The following is a 23590-nucleotide window of genomic DNA, read 5'->3' on the forward strand; positions in this document are numbered from 1 at the left end:
CTTACCCAAAAAGGCTAAGCAAAAGATATTATTTGGGTTCCATGATCCTGTATAAATACCCAAGATCTATCCAGCGAATAACTGATGTGGTTAAACACACACCCGCATGGATCCTCACATACTTCTCCCATCTAAGCCCTAATGTTCTCGCCAGGCTAAGAATCCAAATTCATTCAAATTCAATCACAAACACCACGATCAGCTTATGGTCAGCTCAAATATACACGTGCTACGGTGTCTTCTGGTCCACATAGGCCATGGGCCGGGTCTACTCTGATACCATTTGTAACAACCCAAGATCTCATCCAAAAAAACTAGCTGAAGGTATTATTTGAATTCCTTGATCTTGTATAAGTACCCAAGATCTGCCCAGCGAATAACTGATGTGGGACTAAACACACACCCGCGCGGGTCCTCACATATTTTCCCCTCCCCCCCCCACCCGAAACCCTTCGATTCCATATTAGAATAGATTCCGTATATGAGCACTACACATCCATGCCACGTGTCAACTTGAGCCTCCTTTAACATGCATCATTTAGCATATACCACATGTTGATCTCACCCTTAGCTCTCTCTGAGAAAGGGACGGGAGTCAACACCTACACCATACCCCCGCAAAGCCTCCTCACCCCGTACCCTGTACCCCCCACCCCCTCTATAGGTATGGTCCCCGTTTGGCCAAGCACAACCTATCCCGCACCCTCACTGCACCTCTTTTTCTCCCTCTCAATCCCTTCAACCATGTCTTTCCTCTCCTTCTCCCTTTCTCTCTCACTCTCTAACCGTATCAAGTTCATGTAGTGATGGATGAGGGAACCGTGCTCAGATGGTCGCCTCCCTCCCCTGCTTCTCCTCTACCTTCGATGAAACCCACCACTCCAACCTCCCATTTCCTCTTTCCCTCACTCTCCTCGCTCTCTCTCCCTCTACCATAGTGAAGATCGCCACAATCACCTGTCGTGTCTCCCGTAAACCCTAGCCCCCTTCCCCTCCCTTCCTCTCTCCTTCTCCATCTTGCTCGATCACTTAGTGGATGGCATAAGGCTAGCAATGCGATCCAACTGTCGAGAGCCTCAATTGTCCTCTTCACCTCTCCTCCCTCCCCACCTTTTTCCCTCTCTATGGTCAAGAAAGGAGTAGCATTAAGGCTGTGAATGGGTCGGGTTGACCCGTAACCCAACCTGGCCGCTTAGATCCAATTCGACCGAATTTTAAGGACACGTAAGGCCAAGTCATATTCTAAAATTGGACTTGTTCCATTTTCAATGTCGGTCTGAGTTTCCTAAATTCTAACCCAACCCGACCCAACTTGTTTGATTGTTGGGGTAATTTTGGGTTTCCTACCCTATGACCCAACCCCAACCAAACACGGTACATCGTTATCAACTTTGCCATGTGTCATTATCAAAACTATATTCCTAGCCCATGTATGCTTTTCTAGTAGTATATTTAGAAAAAATAGTAGTACATGCATTCTAACAAATAGAATGTTATGTTCTAATTTTTTGAGGTGGGCTAATTTCCACGCACGGACGATTCGTAGCGGACAGTGCCATCCGGGGGGTTCGGGAGGTTGTACCCCCTGACATCAACACATTTATTTAATTAGTAGTCGAGTCAGGAGTCGTTCAGAGAGCGATTTTCCTGAGAGAGCGGGCCTAATTGGATAGTGTGGTGGAATACCGGGAAATCCGAAACTTTTTTGAATGATATTCAAGAGAAAAATGTTCTAGAAAGATTCATAGAATTGAAAGAACTATTCCTCTTGGATGAAATGATAAAGGAGTACCCGGAGACATTCAAGGGATATTGCTGCTGAGTAAAAATAATTAGCAATTTAGCACAGATGCAATTCTTTTCTACTCAAGATAAAATTTATTGTATACATGAACAGAAAAAAAAATTTTGTAGCTAACAAGGTTGAGCCTATCATTATTAGGTTAGTTTGTAATGGCATCAATCCTTGGTCCTTAGGCACCTTCGCTTGTATGGTCCTGTATAATTTGCTTTATGTAGTTTTCACTCAATGCAAAAAAAAAACTAAGCACAAGGAATGACAAGTACAAGAATCCGACCAAGATCCGATCTGGACCCAACTCAGATCTAACCCGAATTCGAATTTTTTGGGTTGGAACCTAAATATACATGAACCTGACCCAACCCGAATGACCCAATGTGTCAAAAATTTTAGCCATGGACCCAACTCTACCCGACCCGATCTTCTATTAGGCTAGGTCTGGGTCCGATATTAGGACCTGAACAAGAAACCAGATTGGGTCAGGGTCACACATGACCCGGTCCAGCCCCACCCAATTGCACCCCTAACCAGCATACTTGGATCCTTGGGCCCCGAGTATGGCGGCAAGGGTGTGAGAAACCTAGGGTTAGGGTTAGGGTGAGAGAAATTTTAACCCACCCTTTAATTATGCCTCTTCGAAGGCCTTGCTCCATCCACCTTTCTTGATATCAGTACACTAAAACCCTACAGTCCATTATGTTCTTCAAAGAATCTCCGCTTGGATTTGAAGCACTTTATTTTAATGCACTGGGTTCCATTTTATTATTACTTAGGTTCACAAAAGTTTGTCGTACCGGTCGATGCTGATACATACTGACCGTATTGTACCGTACCGGTAGGTATACCAATACTCGGTACACCAAACCAAACCCCACATTAGACGTACCGACACTATAATAGAATAGTACTGGTATGGAGTTCAGTACCGAGATGGTGAACATTGGGTTCACATGCTCAGAAGGAAGGAAAAGACCTTGGTCGGAACTCTTGAAAGGCATCAGACCCAATACAAAAAGCTAGATGGTGGAGAGTAAGTTCGCCGCATGCTGGAAGATGGAGATAATGCAATAAGTCTTCTTTGTTCGATTAAAGAGTTCAATAGACAACCATACAAGGCGATAAGAAACATTAGAATTCGATTTTGATTAGTATTTCCAAATCACTAGCAGAAATTATGGCTTGAGATATGCAAGGCATTTTATTACTCGGTGATTCAATGTCTGAAGACTCAAAAATATGATATGTTCTGCTTTCTTTTTTTTTTTGTTTCAATGTTTTGACAGAACTCCAGCTTTAGACTTCACTGAAATCTCGAATGGTCATCACTGGTAAGCCTACCACAGGTGGTGGTGTTTTGGCCCTGTCCAACCAAATGGACATGGCTGGAACATAAAACATGAAAACAAGACATAGTATATGCAGATTTCAAGCTTTTTAGTTTGCTCACATTTACTGTATCATCGTGAAAACTTGCATTCATGATGTCTTTCTGATCTCTTTTTTTTTTAACCCTACATTTAGCATGTGGTATTCCTTCATACCAATCTCCAATCTTATTTTTCAATAAAAATCTTCCATGTCAATCATTCTTGCAGCAGTAGTTTTATAAAATCTTATCATGTGCCTCATTTTTCTTAGTTTAATTCTCCTCATATGGCAATAGAATTTTCTAATACATTTACACAGCTTTAAGTGCTCTTTCAGCATTTTCATAAATTTGATCTGACATTGAACATCGCCAATCAAAAAATCATCTTGGTCAAAATGCTTCATTATAATTTTGACTAATGCTGAGAATTCATAGCTTTAATGGATAACAAATAAGATTTCTTGGTTTAGCTTATTTTACCATTTAGATCTTATTGTTCTTTCCTTCTTATATTAGTCTTCTTTTCTATGGAATATAGTATTCCTATTATGTTCATCACAGTAAGAACAGCCAAGGTTTGAGGCTTTATAGATTTATATTCATTCGATTTATGCTGATATCAAAGATTGATAGGTTCAGAGTCGGCGGAACAGTCCCAAACCGGATGGTTCCGGCCGTTCCGAGTCATACCGGTGGCTCACCAGTACGGTTCCGGCAACGAAAACGAAAACTGTTGCCAGAGCTGGAGAAGAAGGAAAGAGAGAGCAAGTGGGGGAGAGAGGGAGAGGGGGAGGGAGAGGATGGGAGGCCAGCAGGGCCGATGGAGGCTGCGGGAGGAAGGCCGGCGGAGGCCACAAGAGCGAGGTCGTGGCCAGTTCTCCGGCCTCCCTCCCTCTCTACCCCTACTCTCTCTCTCTCTTCTCCTCTCTCCCACGGTCTGCATGTCGTCTCCTCCGTCAATACAAGTCCGGCATGGCCCGTACCAACTTGTGCCACCAGAGAACCGGTATGGTACCCAGTATCGGTTCCGCCGACCTTGGATAGGTTGCTTATGTGCTGGTGGGCATTTACATGTTAGACTCACATTATCCTTGAGGCATTTTTTGCTTTTTCCTCGGAGTTTTAGAAGGAGAAAACTCCACATTATTTGGCCGACGTTTGTAAGTTTTTTTAGTAATACATTTCAGGTGTTCTATTGCATGTTGAAATAAAATTTCTGAGAGCTAAAATTGTTAATATTATATTTGATGTCATGAAGGAATATAGCAAAGGTGACTGCAAATATGCAGCGAGATATGTCGGAGCGGTTACTGTTGAAAGAATCACTGCTGTCATAGAAGGTCCAACAAGCCTTTTTGCTATATAAGACTTTGAATCACTTTCATTGCAGCCACACTCTTTCATGCTTACTGATTTTGTTATCTTCATGATAATAGGACTTCATGCACTTAAACTTTGATATTCAGAGTAATTAGCATGCAAAACTATGTACAATTAAATTCAAGCTTTTGCCATTATTGGATGTAACTTCCAAGTATGTTTAATTTTGAATCTGGAGAGGACAGGGCCTCATGAATTCAACCTTGATATATAGGGTAGCCAGCATGCAAAACTAACCATGTATGGCGTGCAAAACTAAGAATGTATGGCGTGCAAAACTAAGCATGTATGGCGTGCAAAATTAACCTTAATATTCAACCATGTCTCTCATTGAAATGATCTTTAATCACACCCATATTTTCCAAATCATTATGGGTTCATACTTCAATAGTAATACCCTTGGTTTTAAGGTGGCTAAATTTTTTTAAGATGATGGATCCATTTTAAAGCGGCTAAAATTTTTAAAAATGATGGATCCAAATGCCTAATTTATCTCAAAGTTCGGATGCCAACCTTCCTTCATCCCAAATTTAAGAATAAAGAGACATTTCAACCCTCGAAAAGCATGCTCAGTCAGACCTCTTCCAGGAAGAAATTCCAGTAAAGAAACTTCCAAATAGGTCATCTATTTCAAGTATTAGCAATTTCTTACTATAACATTCATTTGTATTTATCATCAAAAATAATAACAATAAATATTTATATTATTCCAATTTTACTATCACACCATCATCGCTTATAATTTGTCATGACCTTCCCAGACATCTGTTCCCAATACCGCCCACAAAAAGAACCCAAATAAGGTTGATCAAGCTTTAATAATACTATGCCATGGCATTACTTATTTTGTTCATTAATTTTCCTTAACTACTTATAACATTTTATATTAGCATATATTTTAGCTATTATTTTTACCAAGTTCAACAAATGTTGGTGACACTACAAATTGTTTAACTTAATTTTTTTTATGTACAATGAACCCAGATCAGATGACATAAAATGAAAAATATAGCTTCCGTCAAATTTATTTATTTTTTTCTCACCAATGCTAATAAATTCTTCAACCTTTTCTTTCTCTTTTCACCTCCAGCAACGATGAAACAGGAAAAGCAACATAGAAATGAAGATTCCATCACTTTCCTTAACCAATGTAAAAAGATAAATAGAACTTTCTCTACAAAAGCAAATTAATTATAATTGCATTTTTGTGAGGACAAATAACTGCTATATCTATGTACCATATTCCTGCTAATTTTTTCTATAAAAATTACAGTTGATATCGGTCAATTATTATAGTATCTATTTGATATTATTATTTTTTATTGATAATTATAATAAAATTTCTTTGCATATGTTTTTTTAATCCCACCACATAGAATGGGTTACCTGCTAGTTAAAGAAATAAAGAAACTACCCCCACATTATAGTAAATACTAAAACAGCATCTCATGGCTAGTTTAAAATCAGCTTCAGCCAAAACTGGCTGAGACCACCAAAATGGACAGGAACTAGTCAGTTTTGGTCGAACCTAACCGAAACTAGCCAAACTACCCAAATCCTGAAACCTAGGCTTCATTTTAGTCTTGTTTTCAGAGAAATGAAATAATATCAATAGCAACCTAGAATCTTGGTTAATTATTTGACAAAGGTCTGGCAATCCTAGAGTTCAAATATTATTGACATCATAATAATTATATAACATGTCATCATCAAATAGCAACATCTTACACTCTGGGCATGTTTTTTAAATTTTATTTATAGAATTTTTATAATAACTATAGTGGGAAACCATCACAACAATGCATCCAAAGGTCCCAAACAATATAATATACTTACAGAATGTTGTCTAACATACTTTTTGGCTTTTTATTTTTTATTTTCTATAATATTTTCCTAAATTTAATTGAATTTTTGGGATATTTTTATAATGTCTCAACTGTAAATTGGCACTGAAATTGTTGAAATTTGTCTCAAACAGACAGAAACAAATAGTATTTAAACCTATATTTTAAGATTTGACATCAAGACTTGTATCAGTACTTTACCAACATAATATAGTACAATGTGCCCATACTGACACATGGTAAATTGTTAAAGTCAGTACAATACCCTTACCATGTGATGGAGTGAGATATAACAAGCCTCCAAATCATACTGGATCAAGACATTATGTCCCCTACCACCCAATTGGTATTTAACACATTGCTTCAAACCTTAGATTGAGCTAAACACTTTCACCTATGTACCACCGGAATAATCGATAATTTTCATATTCAAGTGAGCGATGCAAAAAATGTAGCTAATATACCAGCTACCTTATATTCAGCAATTGACTATCCTTCCAAAAGCTACCTTACATTCAGCAATTGACAATCCTTCCAAATATAAACTCTATCATCAACCTCCAACCCTCTACCTCATAACTACCAAAGCACCTCATTACTAACAATACCTCACAAAAGGAACAAAACATTTACATTTGCCTAGCTGACACATCATCACTTCCTTAAAATGTCTTCAATTAACCACTATGTACCAATCTTCCTCACCATCACTCTCCCTATCTGTTTTAATTAGAAGGGGTTTACAGCTTCTGTTCAAAAATGCAATTTTCCCTTATTCATCCCTAAATTTAGAAGATTTCCTTCTTATTCCTAGAACCTCTAATCCCTCCATCACCCTCTCTTAAAACACAAGGATGATTCATTTTATATAATGATGCTTATATCACAATCATGAACTCTACAACAAAATTCGTAAAAATAGCATTTATAGCATGCCCAAAATTTTAAAAAGTGAATAGTTACATAATTTCAATCAACTTCAACATATATCCAGCATGTCAGCCATCTGAACCAAACTGTACTTTTAGCCTTGAGTGAACATAAGGGTAAAGAAAAGATTCAATCTTAGATCAGCAAGTACAATGGCCAAATTAACAATCATCCACTCTCCATTTGCCTCCAGCGGCTTCATATCTTTTAGCAATGTTAGACTAAAGAGCAACAAAAATAAATTAGCCAAGAGTACTAATAACACTACAAGGCCTACACCATCAACATGCCAAACCAACTGAAACTATAATACAGACTGCTACTACCACCAGTAGACCTTCCATTATATGCTTCATACAATCAACTTTCCAGTGAACCAGCAAAAGAAAGTTCGTTTGAATTGGCATGAAGCAGCTGATACAAGCCAGCACGCCCAGGTTTTTGACACGTAAACAATTACCCATCTAGATACTAAAACCCGCAATATCCTGGCACGGAAACTGAAAATCCAACCACGCAAATTCTACAAATCTATTTTCATATAGTTCCTCAACAACAATCATCATTACCCATCAGTATATATCGCGATAGCTTTTTCCAATCATCTCAAACCATTTATAAATGGGGAAAAAAGAGAGAACATCACATGACACCCGTAAACCTCTATAGTCAATGCCTTCTTCCGCAAACATAATCAAAAAGGCTCTCGATTCACATCATTATCAAATCAAACTCATAAAAGAGCAACGCAATCACTCCATACAGCCACAATCAGCAATTACAACCAAAACTTGCCAAAACCCTAACAAATCATGCATCAGAGAAGTAACCAATAAACATCTCGATCAATACAAAATCGACAGAAATCACATACATAGCAAAAAAGAGATAAAGGCAAGGAGAAGGAGAAGAAGCAGCAAAGGAAGAGACCTCAGCATGGGCGAGGATAAAGGCGAGGTAGTTGTTGAAATCGGGGAACTGGCTGTAGTGCTGGAGCTGCTGCCAAATCCGGGGCTGATCGGAGTTAGGGGAGATGTGCTGCTCCAAGAGGCCACAGATCTCGCGGAGACCCTCCTCCTGGGGCTGCCACAAAGCCGCCGCCGCCGCCATCGCTCCGCCGCCGCCGCCGATCAGAGATAAAAAGGGAGAGGATGGGAAGGAAGGATCTTCGGGTTCGTATCGGTTAGTGGGGTTTGCGGGGGTTTTGTGGGAGGAAAAAGAGGAGGGGGCGCTTCTTGGATGATGGGAGCGCGAGCGGCGGTGACGGAAATTGTGAAGCGACGGTGGGGGTAAAAGGGGAAAGAGGGTTTTTATAGGGGCGGAGAAGGGTAAAATTGGAAGGCTGAGCGAGATGGAGGGGTGGTTCTATATACACCCCCCCCTATTGCTAAGGACACCCTCGAAAAACCAAAAAAAAAAATACCCAAACTAACCTTTAGTGTAATTACCATATTGCCCTTGAAATTTTCTCATACACCCCCCTTCCTCCTCCTCCGTTTCGTTTTGAAAAGGAAAAAAAAAAACACCCCTCAAACCCCCCTTAAACCCCTCGATCCATTTACATCGTTTAGGATGTAAACCCCCCGTTCCCCCTTCTCCCTCTCGTCGCCGGCATTCTCCCGATCTCCGACCACCTCGCCGGCTTCTCCCGGAACCACCTCGCCGGCTTCTCCCGAAATTTTTTTTTTCACGGTTCGTGCTCCGTTCGGCACTGGATCGCCGAACAAAAGGCTTCTGTTCGGCTGAACAGTGCCGGACAGAAGCCTTCTGTTCGGCACTGTGCAGCCGAACAGATCTGTTCGGTTGAGGGTGGCCGAACAGAAGGCTTCTGTTCGGCACTGTTCAGCCGAACAGAAGCCTTTTGTTCGGCGATCCAGTGCCGAACGGAGCACGAACCGTGAAAAAAAAAATTTCGGGAGAAGCCGGCGAGGTGGTTCCGGGAGAAGCCGGCGAGGTGGTCGGAGATCGGGAGAATGCCGGCGACGAGAGGGAGAAGGGGGAACGAGGGGGTTTTGGGCGTTGGCGAGGTGTTTTGGAGGGGAAGAGCGGGGTGGGGGGGGTTTGGGGGGTGTAGAGAGCAATTTAGGTGAGGGGGTGGGGAGGGTGGGGGGTAATTTAGGAATTTTTAATTTTTTAGGGGTGTCCTTAGCAAATGGGGGGTGTAGAGAGTATTTAATTTTTTTTTAATTTTTGGGGGGTGTCCTGAGCAATAGGGGGGGGTGTATATAGAACCACCCGAGATGGAGGGACTGCCGTCAGATTTCTTGCTAAACTACGTCTCATCACGCATGGGTGTCTTTGGGTATGATATACGCGGAATGGATTACCTAGTAAATCAGTCATGACAAATATATTATTATTAGGGGCGAACTCCACCTTGGTGTCAATTATGATATAAATCATGTTTTTAGATTCGTATTTGATGAGAAATGCGTTTATTTTTATTTTAGCAAATTCATTACCTACTTCACTTATTTTAATAGATTTACCAACTTTAACTTTAAAAAATAAAAATAAAAAAGCCTCATTCGGGTCCTGTCTCTGCCTCTCCGGCCTCCATCTCCTCCACACGGAGACTTTCTGGCTTTCACCAGACGCTCAGACCGACTTCTCTCTTTCTTTCTTTCCTTCCTTTCTCTCTTCCTCGCTCTCTCTCTTTCTTCCTCTCTCATTCTTCCTCTTTTCCTTCTCTTCTACTATGTCGATACGAGCCCGGCCCGGCATGGTACTGCGCAGGCTCGTACAGACTCGTCCTGCAGACAATTGGTACGATACTCGATACCAATTTCACCAATATTGGTGCCGACTAATTTAGTTAATAAAATTATCAGGGGTTGAATGGCAAAAAAAAAAAAAAAATGTTTTGAGTCCCTCCTCGGCCCCAAATCAATGGGCTACGCCCGTCTTCCGAAAACTGTTTGCTCTTGGATGCATGGGAGTATGTAGATGATAGGCACAATAATAATAGAAAATATGCTTTAAAATGCCATTTGTGTGCATATAAAAATTTCACTGGGTCACAGCCACTGATTTAGTAGTTCTTTAATCAACCAACTTCTGGTATCTGGCAACAAATCTTGCAAATTGCATTGATTCTCTCTTATCACATAGGAAAAGAATTGTTCGTGTACATATAACAGGAGCCCATATCATTACTCATTATCTAGACAATAGTAAATTAAAAAGGTTGAGTAATTAATATTGTGAAAGCTGTAGAAGAAAGCAGGATAGTCCTGTAAAAGAAAAATAATATTTTCATATGCATATTGTTTGTAAAAGCAAGTAAATATTTACTTTGAACTATAGAAATACAGTAGAGGTTGGGTCTTTCACGCTATAGTGGACAAAAAGTATGATATTTTCTCCAAAAACGACGATATCTATATTTTTTGAGGGAAGATAGCATATATATTTTTAAAGAAAAGATAAAATTCATAATTTTATTATCGTTCTCATGTTTTTCATTTTCATGCAGCATACATAAGCATTTTCTACAATAATTGTACAAGAACTCAAATAAATTTTCTAGCCCTTGTGCTACACTTCTTAGTATTTCAATTCCATAGTCTACAGAATATGTTTGTTGTCCTTGCAACATCATAATGGCTATTTATCATTTTTTTATTAAAGTGATATGTCCAAAAATGTGAGCATAGTTATCAACATATAACAAATGCGCAAGTTCAACAAGATAGCACCTTCTTATACTATAGGATCATCATTAGTCCTCCCTCTATTAATGGCCCAATTCGCTACTTGATTCGTGTCTCATAAAACACGTTAAAATCACATCCTATTAAATTTAGATCACAGGGATGTACATTCACTTAAAATAGTGCTTATATGCTGAAGGATGTTCTTCTGTGATTGGAGCAATTTATTAAGAGTTTGGCAGTCACTTTCAACATTTATATACCAAACTCCTCCAACTCAAGCTGAGCATATAAGTGTTTCCTGCTCTCTTTTTTTTCATCTAAAGAGAGACAGGCATGCCGGAGAAACTAGTTTGCTAATAGAGAGCGGTAACAAGTCTGATGACTAGATTGTATGTGGATGTGCCACTAACATTAGATTAGTTAGTGATGATAAAAGGACAATAAAGAAAATAGTGTGGCTCCATGTATCTTGACCTTTAAGAATTTTAATATCATTAGACTGCTTGTTTAAAAGAAGAAGGATAGAGCAGGATTGGATATAGCAAAAGCTACGATCAAAGTAATCTACTGGTACTCCTATAGATAAATTAAAGTCCTACTAGCAAATGAAGAACAAGAAATTTAAAAATAAAGATAATTTAAGAATAAACTAATTTCATTGATGGGTCGAAAGGTCTCTTCTTTGAATTATAATTTGATATTTATAAATTGCTTCACTTAACTGGTATGGGTGGCACTATGCATCTTGGATATTTATCCTTGCTATTATATACCACATGGCCCACCATTATCCTACATAAGAAGTAGTGCTACTCCTCCTCTCATGTCATGGATAGTGAAAAGATGGGTACCACTATTCACCGTAGATATTCATTCTTGCTATTGTATGCCACGTGGGCTATTATTACCATGCATAGTAGGTAATTCGACTACTCTTTCCGTGCACAGGTTGTGATAGCCACTGGCCAACTACCATTCTTGGACTCTGCTCCACTAAGGCCTCTTCCAAGGCCGATAATTCTTGTACCCCTCAATTTATAATAGCCACTCAGCTTGCACCCTTGGCATTTCAACTTGCACCCATCTCGGTATATTGGCCTAAACCCTTGGTGTGTCAACCAGAAATCTTGATGTTTTGGCCAACTTTGACACTTGGTAAGAGGCTAGAATGCAACTTGGCCTAGCTAAGTACAACTCCATCTTACTAGCTAAGTACTTCATCCTACTAGTCCATTCTCAATGTACACCTTGGTACTTGAAGATTTACATCCTTCCAAAATCTCTTATTCGACCTACCAAATATGTCCCTTCTAAGACTGCAATTACTAGGTCTATACTAGATGGCCTTTTAACACCTATCACTGATTGATCTTCGAATCATAAATATTGGTCTGGATGTGATGTGAATAGTAAGAAAACGAGGGCCAAACTGTTGCAGCTCGTATGAGGGCTCTTGCCCCATAAAGGAACCATCAGTACTGATTTTGTAAAAGTTCTCTGGTGGAAGAGGCTACTAAGCTTCCTTTGATGCTTATCAGGGTAGCTAGACTCAGATGTTTATAATCCTCATAGGCTATAGCCTGAGTCTGTCTAGCCAGTAGCAAGATAGAAATATGAACACCACAAGAAATGGTGTGGTTTCTAGCCATCTAGAGTTGTCATAGGGTAGTATTTTCTTAATGACAAGCTTGACAAGAGGAAATCCTTACCTTGCAAAATATCTAGGATGAGACTGCCCATCATTGCATGCTTAGCACACTTTAAATTTCGGGGGCATAAGCCTCTCCTAAATTTTGGCAACAAAAACTTCTCTCAAGCAAGATAATGTCTGGTAGAGTTTTGCTCGCATATGCATGGATAAACTCTCGAGTTAGCTTTGTTATATCATTAAGAATGCTATACAGAATTCAAGTCACAGCCATCGGTAATTTGGGATGGAATTTGAAATAGATTTTAAAGCAACTCAACCATCTTGACAGAGATGGCTTCACATCCCACTATCAATTTCCTATGAAGCATGTCAATACACAGAGTAGCATCCTTCCTAAGGATTATATTAGAAGACATAATGACCACAATGTAATTAAAAGGTCTGTCATAACCTCCAATTAAAGGCTCCCACTAATTATTTATTTCAATATAGAATCAAAAAATATAGGAAGCATTAGAATAGACTTACTTTTGTTTACCTTCTAATTTGTGATCACCTAATAGGTCTATAAAACTTGACTAATAGTATTACTGCCCTCCAATAAAGCCCTACCACAAAAAAACGACATCATCAACATTAAAAAATCATGACAACAATTAGTATCAGCAGCAAGCTCCAAGCCTTTAATTTCTCCTATCTACAATTGACCATTAAAAGATTGGTAAGCACTTTGGGAATCTAAGATAAATAGGCAAGGTGACAGAGGGTCACATTGCCTAATTCCCCCCTAGTAGTAATCCACTAAAAAGGTTTATGATTAACAAGAATTGAGTAAGAAACATGTGATATACAAACTTGAATCCAACCAATCGAAGAATAGGGAAAGTACATACAGCTAAGCCTCACAACTATGGAGATCAAAAGGCTTCTCCATATCCAACTTGAGTAACATAATTCCTTACTAAAATTCATGTAATGTAAATCTTGAACAACAAGAATGTTTTCACTAATGTCCCACCTTGCAACAAAAGCCTCTTGCTCCCTACCAATGAGCATGGAAAGTATAAGATTGTCTATTAACCCAGAGCTTAGCTAATAAATGGTAGCAATAATAGGATTGTAATATTGAATTTTTATCCATAGTACATAAATGTATAGAACACCATATTCTTATCAAAAATATATGAAACAAGAATGTTAAATAAAGTGATATTTTGCCTAAAATTAAGAAGAATAACAATTTGGTCAAGTTAATATAAAGACATTTTTTATCTAACTAAACCGGGAAAACCACAAAAAACCCTTTTTTACTTGAGAATAAAAGTCTCTTCTTCGATCCCTAAGTTTTTCATCTTTTAAAAGTACATTCATCTCCACAATTATATAATGATAATGGTTTAATCTATGCAGTTTATGGCGCATATGTCACTTTTGCTAATTATGTAGTCGTATCAAACAAAAGAGAAGCTATTCCAACAGCATAACATCAAATGATGTATTTATAATATTGTTGGCCCTTCTTTTCTACTCTGTTTTGGGTGCCCCAAGAAACTCGGGGGCCCAAGAAACTCAACTAGCTGGCAGGAGATGACAAATTCAAGTAGCCTTAGAAGTTGCATGCAGGGATGCCACCAGCACTGGATTAGCTAGAAACATGATGATTTGAAGAGAGGATGAAGAGTAGCATGAGTCTATATGACTTGAACATGAAAATCTTTTGCCAACATTACACCACTGATCGAAAGAGAAGGATCCTGATAGGATGCAATGTGAGGCTATGGTGGAAAGGTTGTAACATGGGGTCATGGTAAAGGTGTAGCATAGAGCTACAATAGAAGAACTAAGCAATGCCTACTCTTAGAATAAAAGATAAAGGCAAAGATAAAGGTAAGGATAAAATAAATAAATTGGATTGATTAATTATCGAAGAGTTTCTATACAACATACAATTCCATTTATTTATACTAATACATAATAATTATCCGCAAATATGATAATGTCCACTCTAATGATGCTTCTCACATCTAATCTCTACTCTTAATGGTTCCAATAATCATCAACTATCTCCCCACTGCACACAAGCACGATCATTCTGCTACTACCAGGCTAATAGTTATACTTCATCGATCTTTGATTTATCCTAATGTAGCTTGTATTGGCTCTCTCCCTTAATTCAGCCTACAAAATAGTCTTTTGTTCTTGAAAATTTAAGATTAGTATCTTTGCCTCGGTTTTCTATAAGCTTAACTCAATACTTAATCATTCAACCTATTTTTTCCATCTTAAGGCCAAATTCTATTTGTTCAGCCTAGGTCTCGATCCATGCATGATGCAGTCAAACTTTTAGACTTTAGTAAGAGTCATGTGATTCTCACCTATGTTGATCAACTTAATCCATGTGGCACTTGCTCATAGCCACCAACTAGATAGTTGATATGTGGTATAAATATGCTTCCATATCTTATTGGTCATCACGAGGCTTACATGATGTCTATTACTGCCTCCTTGGTACCCACAAAACAAGAGTTTTCAGAATTATAGTTTTGACCCACTAATCCAGATTTGCTCTAAAATAAAGTTTCAACCTTTGGTGACTCGCTAGTATTTCTTTGGATTCCACTAAGTCTTCATCTCCTACCATATTTCCTCATGTAGAATGTTTCTAAGTACCAAATTGACTTGTACACTACTTGAAGGATCCTCCAAATCTATCAAGATTTGGCATTATTTCCTGCATTAATAGGGAGTGTGGTTTATTCTCAGATAAGGCATGCTTCCCCTTTATAAATAGGCCATGCATTCCTCTCGATACTATCCTCGTCCTTTTTTTCTTTACTATCCTCATATCTCCTCCCATTCTTCTTTCTCTTACCATGGTGAGTAAGCCTAAATATCAGATGTTGCAACCCATTTGTTTTGACCAACCAACTTCCGACTAGTTGTCGAATTGGAGTATCGTCAAAAATCGAAATATCACTAAGAACGAGTGACATTGCCAAATTAAAATACCATCACCAACAACTTGTTGCTTGGTTTAGGACTTTCAAATTGGCGAGTCGATATCTTGCCAACCGGCCTTTAGCTAATCTCGTGCTCACACCTTCTATGTGCTGGTTCAGATGGATATTTTCATGTTTCCACTCATGTCAATTGTATCCGCACCCGAACTCGAAGTCTATTGCACTCATTCTTAGCTCCACTACAATTGATGAAGATGTGGGGTAGGCAAAGCATTAGACCATCCTAAAACTTTGATGGGGCAGCAAATATGAAAGACCTATTAGCCTAAGTCAAGAAAGAAGTGTGCACTTTGAAAGCCTTACTTATTCGGCCTTGTACTCATGTAAGTATATTATCCAAAAATAACAAAGTAATATGCTCTTTTATCTATCTCTTCTTGCACGTTTTTCTCAATATAATCTTCCTATTAGTAGCCCAAGTATCAGCACTTTTAGTATTCAACCTCTCATTGGCAAATCAGGCTGACAATTTTCAGTGTTGAATAGAATTGGATTCTTCGATGTAAAGTTGACCAATGTCCATCGAAAAGCACATATCCTGGAGAAGCTTATGAACTTGCAACCCGAATTCTCCAAAAAAAAGTGGAGCCAAGAAGTTGTGAAAGGTGTGAAGAACAAAATTCACCTTACAATCTATATCAGCCTACTGGCTGAAGTTTTTGTAGGATTCTTAATATTATGATCAGATATATACATATATATTATTTATTTTCCTTTTAGACCAAATTCACCACTACTCTAATCTTCCAATGGTTCTTCTGCATATCATCAAAACCCATACTATTCATAATCCATATGAGAGCCTTTAGCCATTCGTAATGTCGCGGACTAGGCTAAATCGGCCCTTCTATTTTCATATTATCCTCTAGCATATGGAACATGTATCACATAGAAAACTTTTGAAAACTCTATTTGATAAGGTTGCCCCCTAGCACTTGTGATGCTTGTGGCCAGTACCACAAGGGCGCTATATTTTTGCCCTTCACTCTTGGGCAAGGAATTGATGTCGATAAGGATTTGCTGACTTCATCAACGATCCTTTAGTTCGCTCCCGATCGACAATCTCTAGTTTCGACTAGAAACTGATTGAAATATCTCTTGATGGTTCAGTCTACTAAGCTTTGCCAATATAACTTCCATAACACCTCGATCAATAGGTTCTGAGGTCACTATGGCATAGCCTTCGGTTGTCATCTCTTGATGAATTGAAGTCTCCGACTCTGGTTGCACATGAAATGCGGTGCTTTCATGCGCTGGTTGATAGGCAGATTCATCCATCACAAGGATGAGCACAATTGTCCTCACCATAAAATTCACTAGAATGTATTATGGCTTCACAAATTAGCTTTCAACTACGAAAATAAGTCTTTCAAACTGCCCCACTATGAGAACCAAAAATTCTACATACTGCTCCAAAAGTAGCCCTAGTATAGTGACTGCTTTCTCGGCAACTGCTTCTTTGACTTTCTTTGATAATAGCATGATGGCATCTGTATAGTTGTCCTGCTTGAAATAGTGTAAAGATGACTACGCAGCATCCACCAGAGAAAATGTGATGATGACTACATAGCATCCCATTGAGCATGCCAAAGAAGCTTCTTGGCCCTCCTTTTCTGCTCCGTTCCAAGTGTGCCAGGGAACTCAAAGTTCTAGAAAATCCGACTGGTTGAGAGGGGTGACAAGTTCTGGCAGTATTAAAAGATGCATACAAGCATGCCACCGACATTGGATCAGCCAAAAGGATGATGATCTAAAGAGAGGATAGAGGACAGTATGGGTTCAGGTGCCATAACTTTTAATAATTTTCATCATCGTCACAGCACCATTCAGACGAAATGGATTAGGATATGATGTAGCATTGGGCTATGGTTGAAAGATTGCAGCACAGTGCTACGACAAGGATGTAGCGTAGAGCTATGCTACGAACTATAGTGTGGGACTGCAATAAAAGGGTATAGCACGGAGCTATGGTAAAAGAACTAAATTACGCCAACTCCTAGGATAAAAAATAAGGATAAAAATAAAAGAACTAGATTGATTCATTATTGAAGGGTTCCTATATAGAGTATAATTTTATTTATTTATACTAATACATTATAATTACCACAAATATGATAACTATCCACTCTGATGGTTGCTTCTCATATCTAGTCTCCACTCTTGATGGATTCGATAACTACCGTCAACGATCTCTCCACCACACACAAACGCAATCATTCTACAACTACCAAGTTGATAGCCATGCCTTATTGACCTTTGACTTATCCTGATGTAGCTTGTATTGGCTCTCTCTTTATTCGGTGTACAAAATAGTTTTCTATTTCTAAAAAATCTGAGATTGGTATCTTCCCCTTAGTCTTCTATTAGATTGATTCAAGACTAAATCATTTGGCCTAAGTTATGCCTATTCCTAAGATAAAAGCTAAATGTAAAGATAAAGAACTGTATTGATTCATTGTTGAAGGGTTCTATATAGAGTACAATTTCACTTATTTATACTAATACATAATAGTTACCCACAAATACAATAATTATCCACTCTAACGGTTGCTTCTCATGTCTAATCTCCACTCCTAATGGATCCAATAACTATTGTCAACCATCTCTCCAACATACACAAACTACACAAACACGATCATTCTGTAACTACCAAGCCGATAGCCATGCTTCATTGGCCTTTGACTTATTTTGACATAGCTTGTATTGGTTGTTTCCCTTCTTCAACCTACAAAATAGTTTTCTGTTCTTAAAAATCTGAGATTGTTATCTTTGTCTTGGCCTTCTATTAGACTAACTAAAGAATAAATCTTTCAGACTATTTTTTCCATCTTAAAGTCGAATTATATCTATTTGGCTCGTGTTTCTATTCATGTACGATACAACTGGACTCAAACTTCGGCAAGAGTCATATGATTCTCATTTACCTTGATTCAATCAATTTAATCCACATGGCATTTGCTCCTGACCACAAGTTGGATGGTTGAGATGGGGTGTAAACAAATGCTTTTAACAACAAAATAAACTGTTCTATAGAACTAATTTATGCCAACTTTTCAGCCTTATGTTTCCTTTCTCTCCTAGTTGTTAATAAGCACGTATAGTAATGCTTCCATCTAAAATATAAAAAGATGCCTAAAAATCAAAATCCATATATTTTGAAAATCTTGTCAAAATTTTCATATTGTCTCCCCATGGTTTTTTTTTTGGTGGAATCATGCACGTATGCGTTAGATATGTCGTCCATCCTCGCAATGACCGGGAAAGATTTCATCGATGAGTTGCAAGAATTGCCAGGGGGGTTTGAACAGCTCCAACTTAAGGAGAACAACGAGGAGCTCCTGAGGCAACAGGATGAGATACTAAAACCGAAAGAGGTGGAGCTTGAGAACCATGGCAAGGAGCAAGAGAAGTTTCTGAAGGAACTCAAAAAGCTCCAGAAGATGGAGTCCAAGCCCATAATCGAAAGTCTGCCTGAATCCGAGTTCTCCTTCTCTTGTTCTCCATTTCAAGAGTCGATCTTCATGGGTTTCTTATTCTCCTTTTCTCGTTTTGGTCTCAATACCTGATCTTTATATTTTTGTTGTTCCCCATTTCTTGTTTTGGTTTCAAGTTTCAATTTTATTATAGGTTTTTTATTCCCCTTTATTCATTTTGGGTTTCAAGATGGGTTTCTTGTTCTTGATTATTGATAGTGCATTCCGTCTATAGACATATTTAATGTTAGATTTCTTATTGTTGTTATAAGAATCTAGTGAAGCAGAGAAGCAAGTTGGGAATGACAAAGCAGCAGAAGGCATGGCTGCATCCAAAAAAGAGATGGGCAACAACAATATTATCATGAGTCTTTAGTCTGTAATTGGTTCCATTAAACTATAGCAGTTCCATTACCATTTAACTGTTTCTCACATGAGTGAGCCTTAGATATCTGTACCGCTAGTGTTCTGATGAAGGTCCATTCTATTCCCATTGAAGCTCCACTCATGAATGATGAATTGTTTTATATGCATCTCAGTGTTTAAATGAAAATTATTCAATATCAATTCTCTTACCATTTAATTGTTTCTTAGATGAGTGAGTCTTAGACATCTATGCTGCCAGGCTTCCATTCCCATTGAAGCTCTTTTCATGAATGATGAATCATTTCTTATCCATCTTGGGCCTAAAATGGATTTTTTTTTTTTTTTGAGAGAGAGCATTTACTGTGGTGAATTTTTCACTGAATTAGATTTTGCATTGGATGCATTTGGCATAAGGAGTCAGCATGTAACTGGCATAGTGCACTAAAAGGATAATGCATAATAACTTGAGCATTTTTTTTAATCACATACTGCCGGTACAAAAAGCTTTTACTAATTTCCTGTTTACTTCTTTCATTTTTTTCTCCCCTCCTTACTAACCTGAAGTGTCAGTGAGCACCACAAATATTTACAAGACATTCAAAATGTAAAAAATTAGCCTCAGTTCTCTCTGGACTGGTATGTGATCCATAATCCATATTATCAATAGCTCTAGAAGTGCATTGTCTATTTATTTTTGACTAGTTCTTGTACCAAAACACCTACCGAGCGCTGCCCTTGGCCTTCAGTAGAAATTTCTTGACACCATCTCAGTATTTCTTGCCCAAGTATATCATTCACCCATTCTTTGTTTGCTTGACATAAGATTCGACCTTCTATGACAATAAGTGTAAAGAGTCCCACCCAAATTCTTAATTTTCTGCATTCAAACACGCAGGATAACAGATTTTCTTTTTACTTGTCACTTCAAACCACTAAACCAAGTTTCTTGCATTTGAGAGGAGAACAGGATAATATCAAAAACCTATTACATTATGAGTAATGATAACTAATATGTATTTCAGAGGCCTTTTTCTTTTATTCTGAATGAGCTCATATGAGGAATAGAACACAAACAGTTGGAAGCCTAATTAACAAAGAACCCAAAGGCCCACAAGATCCAAGCATGCATCTTTAATTGCAGCCTCTCCATGTTTCCAGCAGCTGTCAACTTTTCACATACAAGTGTTTGACCCTCTCTCCCTCCATCCTTTGAAATACCTTTTTCCTCAACTGTGCAACTTTGCTCTTCCAAAAAGTATTGGTCACCTGACAAAATGGAAAAGTTTAAGCATCTTGTTCATCAATGGCTGGCAATGATACATCATTAAGAGGATCTCAAGAAAAAAATGGTAGATCATCTAGAACAATTGCATAATTAATGAACTAAAAATATCAAATTGACGTAGTTGTTCTGCACATATTCTACTGGGCTAAAGTTAAATGAGGTAGGAGGACCACGAAATCACAAATAATTCTAATCCATCCTACCATAATCTAATTGTGTTAATTTAGATTTGTCTCATTGCTCCAGATAACACAAAGCTAAAAATGAGTACACATGAAGTTCCAAGCTCAATTAAGCATCTATATCAACATGCAATTAAAACTTGTTCAACATTAGGGGTTCGTTTGGTTGGGATATGTCAGATAATGGGATAATTTGACGATTTCTAGAAATTATTTATCTCAAAAAATGATTACAGATGAAAATAAATTTACCATATTTGGTTGGTAGAAAAATTACTCGAAAAAATAGAACTCGAAAAAGATTACTCTGTCTGGTTGGAGATAATTTTATGTAAAAATATTGCCAAATTTCCAACAATGCCCTTAAATAATTAATTTAATTAGTGATATTTTTTTCTTCAGTCTATTTGTTGGCTATTTATGGTCCACTTACATTAAGGCTGTCAATATATACCATTTCAGATATTAAAATATATTCACATGAGTTAATAAATATTTTAAACTAATTATACATAAATTACAAATATATTTCTTATTATAAATAAACTTTAGCATATTTTTCATAGATTGATAAATATATTAATTAAAAATTTATAAATACATTTATTAATAAATAAATATATTAGTTATAATAAATGATCTATATAATTAATAAAATATATAATTATAATATATTAACTATAGATTATTAACATATTATATTCATACAAATGATATATTCAATAATAAATATTAATGTATTTATACAATTAGTATATACATACAATAAGTATATATTGATATCAATATATTAATTATATAATATAATTAATATAATATTAATATAATATGAATGTGGCTATTTTGGTCGAGCAAATGATAATTTCGGATTATCTCCACTTGGTAACCTAGCGTGGAAAAAAAAATATCACCCTCATAGTATTTGTTTTACTTTTTTTTTAATTAAAATAGGTATGAGATCAACTATTTATTTTACCATCTCTCTCATCCTCTTTTTTATACCAAACATAGTAATCTGATATATGATTTATTTTCTTATGCCAGATTATCCCCAATCAAACGAACCTAGAGAAAAAATATATCAATTTAATCAGATTCATGGTCTTCATCTGAGTATATAGTGACATTTGAGATTAAAAAAAAAAGAGCAATTTTCTTTCACAAAAAGATGGCTAGCCTACAAAAAAAATCATTACGAGAAATAGAAGCATCAAATTTAGCCGGAAAATTTCATCATACTAAATTAAATACCAAAAATATATCAACAAATCCAAGAGTTTTAGCATCGTTTATCAATTTATTCATTAGACAAGGCTCAAATATATATATATATAGAGAGAGAGAGAGAGAGAGAGAGAGAGAGAGAGAGAGAGAGACCAGGCTCCTTTTGCATTAAGCAGCCTACTCAATGTTAACGTTAGCAATTTGGGAAGGAAAAACAAAAAATATGGCATTTAATGAGATGGGACGAGGCCAAGCGCGCTCCTATCCCTCCATCTCTTCCTCAGCAGATTCCCTCTCTCTATCTCTCCACAACCCTCTCTCTCTCTCTCTCTCTCCATTTGAAACCCCTATCTCTCTCTCTCTCCCCCTCAGGTCACTCTCTCTCGCTGGAACTCCAACCCCACCACCTTTCTTTCTTGCCAGAAGAAAGCCCAAACCTTCCACATCTCTCTCCCCTCGCTTTTAGGGGACCCTAGCCACCCCACGCTTAGAAAAAGAACTATTACCAAGCACATGCCTCACAAGATAACTCATCATTTAGTCTTCGTTCAAAAAAAAAACACTCATCATTTAGTCTATTAAAAGAGCAGTACCTTGGCAGAAATCTAATGAACACCTAAGAGTCTCTATCCCTCTCTGACTTATCTTGAATAATTAAATGACAAATATGAGGACTCAAGAGCCCTCCAGAGAACAACATAAAACAGACCACAGACCTTTCAAAAACGTGCATGACAAAAAAGGAGCCAAAACATAGATAACAACAAAGAAGCCCTAAGCCCCCAGGACAGGCTATTTTTTTTTTCTCTCACATGTCCTTTCTTGTTACTTTATCTAAAGGGAGGACCTTTGTGTGGTTTGCTTCAGTAAGCGTGGCATAGTACTTCAGATAAACATTTTTCCTCTGACTCCTCTCTCGATATAAGAGACCTTTAATAACAAGAACAGAAAGATCAGATAAAGCAACTCTACTTTTACAAAAAGGTCTAGACAAAAGTTCAGAAGGAACTGAGAGGGAACAAAGAATTAATATGTCTAAAATAGCTTCTAAAACCAACCTTTTGGCCTGCCGACTTGGGGTTTGTAGCATGGAGTGCACTCGGACTGCATTAGTTGAAGGATTTGATATTTTCTGAACTGGTCACAGGTTAGTCCCGAGGCCATGAGCTCATTAATCGTATTATAAAACTGGGCTTATTAGGATGAACTGATCACTGTTAGATGAAATGAAAAGGCATACTTTAGTGCTTAAAGTTATAACTATAGGACTAATGATATGAGGCTCCTATTTTGTATGCATGGACGACGGTCCATGTGGTACAAAGGATTGGTGCAATTCATAGGATTTGTTGCCGATATTGGTTATTAAATTATCAAATCAATTTTTTTCATCCATGCATATTGAGCAC

The 23590-nt window shown here is 37.6% G+C and overlaps 1 protein-coding gene across 5 annotated transcripts in view; it reads right to left on the reverse strand.

Moving 5' to 3' along the window:
• LOC103711297 (transportin-1-like) overlaps window positions 1-8628 on the reverse strand; it is a 60759-nt gene extending 52131 nt beyond the window's left edge. For 4 of the 5 annotated variants that reach the window (XR_005507409.3, XR_015971111.2, XM_039117058.3 and 1 more), the window contains exon 1: window positions 8255-8603. Coding sequence is in view for 3 of the 5 variants with exons in the window: in XM_039117058.3 (XP_038972986.2) it covers window positions 8255-8434 (180 nt within the window). In the remaining 2 variants the exon portion in view is untranslated. Of the gene's footprint in view, window positions 1-8254 lie in introns of all 5 variants that reach the window. The other variant, XM_088706729.2, reaches the window with a different exon arrangement.
• Window positions 8629-23590: the final 14962 nt, after the last annotated feature.

Source organism: Phoenix dactylifera, chromosome 11, assembly GCF_051530095.1.
Source record: "Phoenix dactylifera cultivar Ajwa chromosome 11, Ajwa_hap1_PhDact_Kaust_v1.1, whole genome shotgun sequence".
NCBI lineage: Eukaryota > Viridiplantae > Streptophyta > Magnoliopsida > Arecales > Arecaceae > Phoenix > Phoenix dactylifera.